Source organism: Hippopotamus amphibius, chromosome 13 (genome assembly GCF_030028045.1).
Source record: "Hippopotamus amphibius kiboko isolate mHipAmp2 chromosome 13, mHipAmp2.hap2, whole genome shotgun sequence".
Classification (NCBI taxonomy): Eukaryota; Metazoa; Chordata; class Mammalia; order Artiodactyla; family Hippopotamidae; genus Hippopotamus; species Hippopotamus amphibius.
The window spans coordinates 85,655,403-85,663,830 of NC_080198.1; the positions used below are offsets into that span (position 1 = coordinate 85,655,403).

The 8,428-nt window shown below is 39.4% G+C and overlaps 1 protein-coding gene across 1 annotated transcript in view; it reads left to right on the forward strand.

Moving 5' to 3' along the window:
• The window catches only part of COL25A1 (collagen type XXV alpha 1 chain), a 438,835-nt gene extending 430,729 nt beyond the window's left edge, over positions 1-8,106 (forward strand). The window contains exons 31-33 of the mRNA XM_057705935.1: positions 478-531; positions 5,506-5,559; positions 8,035-8,106. Coding sequence (XP_057561918.1) covers positions 478-531; positions 5,506-5,559; positions 8,035-8,106 — 180 coding nt within the window. The remainder of the gene's footprint in view (positions 1-477; positions 532-5,505; positions 5,560-8,034) is intronic.
• The last annotated feature ends 322 nt before the right edge of the window (positions 8,107-8,428 follow it).

An 8,428-nucleotide genomic window follows, 5' to 3' on the forward strand; every position in this document is an offset into this window, starting at 1 on the left:
CATTTGATTTTTTTACTTTTTGCTTGTATAACTGTTCGAGCCTCTTAAACAGCTGAAAACAAGACTTCAGAGTGTTTGTGGCCCAGAGGAGTGGGGGTAACTGTGGGAGCAGAGAATGGATGTGAAGAAGAGGTGATGTGAAGCAAGAATAATTACATTTTTCTTCTTAAGATGTTGGGGGCAAAGTGAAGATGTTCCATTTAGTCAGGGAGGAAATATATAACTAAATATGATATACAGCTATTTGTGTGGGACTTTCATTGAAATATGCAGTTATATAATTCATCCCTTTTGCATGCGCTTCTTGAAAACTACTGGCCTGAAAGAATCAAACATAAGCAGTTTGAAAGGAGATGTGTTGTCTTACTGACATTCTAAGGCATTATTCACCCAGGAAAAGTCCAGGATGAATTATAAGTGCTTTTCTTACAGCCTTTGGGATATGGCTCATACTATTTTATTTTTATCTTTTTTTAGGGTACAGATGGCCCTATGGGACCCCATGGCCCTGCAGGTCCCAAAGGAGAAAGAGTAAGTCGTTCCTGAGGTTATTAAGCTGTGATCTAAAGAAAACACAGAGTGTGGCTTTTCCATTTTAGTTGATCTAAACTGTTCATTTTCCAGAAGAAATAAAGGGCCATCTAGTAGTAATTGGAAATAAATACCATCTTAAGTTCTATTCAGTGTCCTCATGCTGAGAGAATGACAGAGTATTAGAATATGACTGCTTAATAAAAAAAATGCATACATTTTCACAGCTCAAAAAAATAGCTCAGACCATTCCTTCTTAACGCATAAGGAAGATATATTCGTTTGGCCTTAATCCAGAAAGTTAAAGTCAATAGGGCTAAAATTTCCAGGACTACATATTCTGGTTGATAATCTTTTATATAAAGCTACTGTTTTCATTCAGAATAAGTTATAACTTTTTTTAAGGGAAATTACAAAACCTAATTCCGTGCACAGTTACACGTGTTCCTTTCTTTTTTTTTTTTTTCTTTTTTTAAGCAAAAGAATAACTTTTCAGTAACCATAAGGAAATAATTTTAGTGCATTATAAAACAAAAACCTTTCACTAACCTCTCCATTGCTAGGCCATGTTTCCATATCTTTGGGAGGAAAAAAAGACACTCAGAGTGGAAGATAAATATCTGACACAAAAAAATGTACTACAGCGTCAGCAGCTCATCATCTGTCTGGAACTTCTCTCCCTCTCTCTCTGTTTTTCTCCCACTTTTTCTTTTCCTCACCTTGGAAAACTTAGAAGGGTTTTTTGTGTCTGAGTAGAATTGTGTCATCAATTTCCCCATCATCCAGGGTAGAATGTAAAGAAAGTATCCTAATAGTGAGGACTTCAAAATGTTGGAGTGATTCATTGTGCAAGTTTGTGGTCTTTGAAAAACTAGATAGAGTTTCATCAGTCTGGGATAATTTGCTTCAAAATAGAGGGCAACATAGTGATTTCTTTGGCATGCATCCCGATCTCATAATTCCATGTCCTGTAAAGTCAATTCACTTATTCAGTAAATATTTATCACGTTACAATGTACAAAACCCAGTGTCCTCCTAGTGTGAAATGGAAACGCTCTCCTCCCATATATGATGTCTATTTTGCTAATTGTTCTAGTGAATTGCGTAATACCATTATAATTGATTCTTCATCCTATAGCCTTTTATTAACACACTGTATACATTTACTCAATACTGTGAAGGAAGCAGCTATTTTCCATGATCTAGAAGTTTACAATCTAATTGCAGAGGGAAAAAATATTTGCAAGGAATAACTAGATAATGAGGCGAAAGTGAATACAAATAGTACAGGCTGTACGTTCAGCGATGAGGAAGGCTGGCTTTATCCAAGAATGCTTCTAGAAAGAGGTGAGTCCTAAAGGAATAAATCATCTGAATCTGCCACTGTCTTATTTCTAAGGTCAAACCAACGACATATGAAGATCATCTTAATTAAAAATATGTAAAAGCTAAGAGCGTCACGCTGCCAATGCATTCAAGCATTGCATCAAGAACTCCAGTACAGGGACTAAAAGTGGACCAGCACATCTCTAGTAGTCTATTGGCAGAGGGCCCTGGGACTCAAGAGGGTTTACCGTTTGGTAAATCAGCTGTTACTTCCGAGAGCTCCACAACGTCACAAGAGTATCAGGTCTCATTGCTGGGGTAGAATTCACCAGGAGAGCAAATGAAATGGCTAAGAATTTGTGAAGGCATCCTTTAAGTCAAATGGTGTGCTGTGTAAAGTGTTACACTTGTATTGACTCAGCATGTTAACCATCTTAACTGGATCGGATGTCAGTACTCTCCAAGTGCCCTTCACCCTAAGTGCTAAACTGGAGTGTGATCCTCAAAGTTAATTGATTGAGGTGCCATCTGGACCCTCTTGAAAACGTTTCAACTTTTAAAGAGGCAGGAATCCAGAAAGGGGGCTATTCTAGGATAACTCCTCAATGGACACAGGCAAATTAAAGATCCTGAATGAAATGAGACCAGCCTAAAAGAAAGCAGGCATTTGACAGACAGTGTTATTAAAGAATTGTCACATACATGACTGAAGGCATTAGTGCTCAGCTCTTCCGAGCACCTGATGGTCCTACCTTCGGCCGATTTCTTCACCTTGGCCGTGTAACTACTTAGGAACTCCAGAGAGTGGGTTAAATTTGAGAGGTTCGAAGTTCTTTTGGAAGGAATTAATCCAGGGAAAGAAGTTGCACATTCAAAGCCCTGTGTTGATATTTCATTCCTGAACGTTTTCAAGCTGGAACCATTAGGATGCTTTTGGCTTTAAGTGACAGAACCCCAACTCAAAATGGCTTAAACAGTAAAGAAATTGATAGTTTTGGGTGGCAAAATATTCAGAGGAGGAACTCTCGGCTTTGATTCTGTGCCCTTTCCAAGAGCTGGCTTTGTCTCCTGACCACAGACAAGCTGGTCACAGTGGTTCCAAACCTCCCCTCTGGCGAGACATCGGCAGAGAACAAACATAGAGATCCTCCTTAGGTGAGGAAACCTTCCCCAAAGCTTCCCAGCCACCTCCCCAACACCTCATTGACCAGAATTGGGTCACACGTCTACTTCCGAAGCAGTCACTGGCGAGTGAGATGGAATTGTCATTACTAGCTTAAAGTAATTATTTGGGATGGGCAATTCTATAACAGGAGTTCTGCAGCTTTAGTGAAAGCTTAGTTCAAACCAGCCGCGGTATATTCATTTAAAAAACAAAATAAAGCTGAGGTACTCAATCAGAGGAGGAAGAAGGGAGTAGGTATATCAAAATAATCTGTGGAGATGATAGTTCAAACTGAACCTGCTCTAATCCATTGAGTTTTTACAAATTAGACCAACTCCAGGTTGTATGAACCCTCCTTCTAAATCCCCACCTCCCACTACACTCACACAAACACATACCATCACCAGCAGCACCGCCACCATTTTAAAAATCATAAATAACGCTGCCAGATCCCACTGAAAGAATTTTATTTTGAATTAATGCTCTTTGTGTTGCCGAGCCCTTTTCATAAAAAAACAAGACCCCCTAACTGTATGGTAATAATAATAGCTACTATTTACGGACACACTATTTGCCGACATATAATTTCATATTTTATAACCACATTTAATCTTCAGAAAAATTATTGCAGAATATGTATTATTATTCTTATTTTACAACCGATGAAACACAGGCATAGAAAGGTTAAGAAAGTTACCCAAGGCCACACAACCAGTCGGTGCCAGAACTGGAATTCAAGTTCAAATCTGTTTCATTTCAAAGCCTGGCCACTTTACTGAATGCAATCTGCTCTATCAGTAATAAACATAAAGCAATAATGAGTGAAAGTTCAACAAGCTTTTATCATATTTATTCCCAATAAATGTCATATTTATTTATCATATTTCTCTCCCTGTACTACATGTGCCTCTAAGTGACGGTGCTAATTGGCACCAGTAACCCCTAAGTTTAGACTAAAGAAGAATGTTAACAGTGACTTGAAATTTGCCCCCATGGGAATTTGGAATATAGAGAAACACAGCATAATACTTGGATCTGCACGCACAGTTATCAGCTGAACTTGACATTTTACCCCTGTAAAAGACTTGCTAACCTTTAAACTTCTTCAGCGGTGTGATAAAAGAAGGTACCATTTTCTGTTTGGCCTGTCATATAAACATCATCATTCCAGGACTTCCCTGGTGGCACAGTGTTTAAGAATCCACCTGCCAATGCAGGGGACAAGGGTTCCATCCTTGTTCCGGAAAGATCCCACATGCCGCAGAGCAACGAAGCCCGTGCGCCACTACTACTGAGCCTGCGCTCTGCAGCCCGTGAGCCACAACTGTTGAGCCTGTTTGCCACAACTACTGAAGCCCACACACCTAGAGCCCGTGCGCCACAACAAGAGAAGCCATCGCAGTGAGAAGCCCAAGCACCACCACAAAGAGTAGCCCCCGCTAGAGGCAACTAGAGGAAGCCAGCATGCAGCAACAAAGACCCAATGCAGCCAAAAATAAATTAATTAACTAATTAATTAAAAAATTAAAAAATAAACATCATTGTTCCTCCTGAAGCTTTCATGCTTAATACGGCCAGTCTAATTTTGGAGATGGCAGCAGAAGAAAACACTACTTGAAATGCAGACCACTGCTTTCTTTATTATCAAAATTATTTCCTATTCCTGGGACCACCTCCAATTCACATGTTTTATAAGCATTCAGGATGATCGTTTAAGCTGAGGCAAGCTAGTCTGCTTAAATAGGTACATGGAGAAAGTGATGAAGGTGGTCAATTCCTACCTTACTAGGCATTGAGTAGAAGGCATACAAGTTTTTAAATTCTCTTTTTCAGAAAGGAAGCAAAACATACATGATTGTATTGATTTCACTTGATTCGTGAATTCCACACATGTGTACTGATGGCTCAGACACTATTATAAGCTGTGGGCATGCAGTAGGGAGCAAAGCCAGGGCCCTGGCGCCCTAATGCACAGATTCTAGTGAGGGCCTCAGCAGAGAACAGACAAGGTATAGGATGCGTGTGTCTCCCAGTGTGTGAGGGCCGTGAAGTAAAACACAGCTCAGTTAAGGGCAGGGCAGTCAAGGAGGGTGGGCTTGCTGAAGAAGAGATGTTTAGTAGGTCGGGGGGAAAAAGCATTTTTATTCTTACATTTTTGAAAAAGTAGTAACATTTAAATAATTAGTAACAAATGTTTCACATTAATGTGGAAGAAACCCAAGCACAGCACCCTAGATGTACCAGTCCTTTTGCACCGCTGGACAGCAGCAGTCTGACCTGCAGTCCTTCTTTCAGAGGAGAATCTGTAAAATACGCTGACTTGGATTTCTTTTGCTGTATCGTTGGCAGCGACCCTGGAAGAGCCTGACTCTGCAATTTTGATACAATGATACTTCAAATAGAGGCTTTAGACACAGGCCATCAGGGAAAGTGTGTGGATATAGGCGTTTGTGTATGATGTGAACTTTCGCCTTTCATTATAGGGTGAAAAAGGCGCTATGGGAGAGCCGGGACCCCGAGGGCCCTACGGTCTGCCCGTGAGTTCTCTGTCTCGAGATAATGTTTCCCTGCTGCATGTGTAGACGACCTGTCCGTGGCACGGTTAACCCTCCCCTAATCCCAGCGGAGGAGCAAAGAACAACCCACTAATTCTCCTCAACGCCAGTGTAACCATGTGCCTCAGAGCTAGGTCACATTCCTGTCATAGGCTCACGCTCACGTACAGACACCCACCCCCACACTTCACAAGATGGAGAGGATCAGAGATTGTCCATGAGCTGGACAGTGCTCACCTGAAAGCTGGATTTGGACAGTCAGGTAACCCCTCCCTGGGCCATCTGAGCAGCCCCATAATTGGCCCTTCCTTGGGAGGTCATTGTACCAGAAGTGGGTGTGGCAGCTGTATTTAAAACAACTCTCTTCAGACTTTATCTGTTCTTACAGATTACTTACAAAAATTGCTCTTGCTAATAAAAGTTATTTCTCAAATTGATATTTACCATGACTTGGAGGTTTCTGACTTTTCTAAATTACTGTGATGACACGTGATCCTCAGAACAGAAAACGCTGATAGTGTTCTACCTTCTGAAAATTCTCAGTTACACCCACTTCAAACTGAGGGTCTCAGGTTTGCTCCAGAACATTATCTTTGGGATAATTATAAATGATTCATTGGCATAGGCTAGGACTGCAGTAGAAACATATACTATCATCTCAAGGTTTTTAACTCCTATGTATCTTCCACATAACCTTGTACTTTCTAGTTCTTATGAACTGAAATAAGAAACCTAAACCATGATTACTTGAGTGCTAAAAGAGATGCTGGTTTTGAAATAGATTTCAAAATCTAATTGATGGACTGAAAGCAACTTCTCAGCAGCTTGTTGGTGAATCTGTTCTGTGACCCTGGTCACTGCCCTGAAAATCTGCTCCATCCTTACACAACAGTCTTACACTCTTTTTATTAATTTACAAACAGTTTATAAGCTGTGATCTTCACACCCTCAGCATTTATAGACAAGGTGCACATGTAGCCACATTAAAAACTATATTTAACGATAAACAGTTTTCACATTCTTTATACACTTTAGTAGTTAGGAGCTAACTACTAAGTTGTCAAACTGAAGTAGCATTGATTTGCTTATTCTGTTAGAGCTGGTGTGTTTTTAAATCAACTAAACAGTGTTTTTGTGTTTTTTTGTTTTTGGCTTTTGACTTACTCCTAGATTGATAACTTGAATACTAAGCATTAAACTTCAGCAAAATATCAGACTGTTTCACCTGATATATAATAAAACCTTTTCATGACCCTTAACTGCAACATTAACAGTCACTTCACTTGATTTAGTGAAAGAAATTTGTGTTACTAATCAATAGAGAATCTTTTTCACATTTCTGAATTAGTTGTTTTAATACCAGCGTTGCATGTCCAGGTAGCCTTAAGTAGAACAGTAACCTGCTCATGAAACTTAGGAACACTAATGTAGCTACTATGGTTCTTTGGCAGGGGAAAGATGGAGAGCCTGGTCTTGATGTAAGTAATACGTACAATAAACATCTTCCCATTATAATAGATCCTGATGGTCTCCATCATCAGTAACAGCAAGAATACTTCTAATTTTTTTCTGCGCACATAGTCATGTGTAGAGCATATACTGCTGTGCATGTAGACAGCAATATGAAATACACCACTGGAGTCTGCATGAGATAGACATAAAAGCAAAAACCATAATTATCTAGTATAAAATTAACAACTGACAGTTGATAGTGGCACTTCAAAATACTTTCCCAAATCAGAGACACTCGACATATGTGGTTAAATTACTTATTTTAAAATATGCATAAAATCAAAGTATCTTTCACATGCTACCCTTAGGGAATGGTATGTTTATTCTCAAAGCTGTTATGCAGTATTTTTCTTTTTAGCATAAAGTCCCTATATGTCTTACAATAATATAGTTCTACAAAAATAGAGAATGTCAAAGGTCAACCCCTCTTATAATGATTGCTGCTCATCCTGTATTATGTGAATAACAGCAGTAGCAAAAAGTAGTAGTAGTAGTAGTAGTAGTTACTGTTTATCTGGCACTTGTTGTGTGCAGACATTATTCTGGTACTTTATATATATCATCACATGTAATGCTCACACCAGCAGTTGTGTAGTATTAATAGATATTAACCTCATTTTATGGTCAAAGGACTAAAATGCTGAAGTAAGTTTGCCTGCAGTCACACAAATCAGAGAACATGCCAGGATTCAAACTAGGATCCTGACATTCTCCCCACTATACATTTCTTTGGAGAAAAAGCAAAAAACCTTCTGTTGATAGATACTTGAGGTGTTAGGAAACTTATTTCTAAGTGCTACTTTACCCATCTAAGTTTTGAGAATTGAGGGCATGCCATGTTTCTTTACATTTGCATTCAGAAACATGAAATCTTAAGGTTTTTTTCAATATGGCTTTGCCACGATTATATCAATAGATCTCTTTGGTTTACTTTTCATCCTATAGGGTTTCCCTGGTCCACGAGGCGAGAAGGGTGATCTAGGAGAAAAGGGGGAAAAGGTGACCTCTCCATCTTAGCATGTGCCTGTTTGATTTTTCTGCTTCTTTCTGCTTTGCTGTACAACCTGTGTGATTCTTTCATACATCTAATCTTTCTCCATCCTGTGCTCCAAAAACACAACTGATGTCTGATCTGAGGAACCAGGTCTTCACAGGGGAATGAAGAAGCCTACACCACAAGAAGTAAGGGCACTACTAGCACAGAAGAAAAGAATTATAATCCCCAGATAGCTGGGCTACAATCTTTGGACTACCTGACAGCAATTAGTTGAAAAATGAAGTTTCCAGGGTTTTTTTTTTTTAAATGGGGTTGGGGGGAGACATTTATTACAGTAAGTAA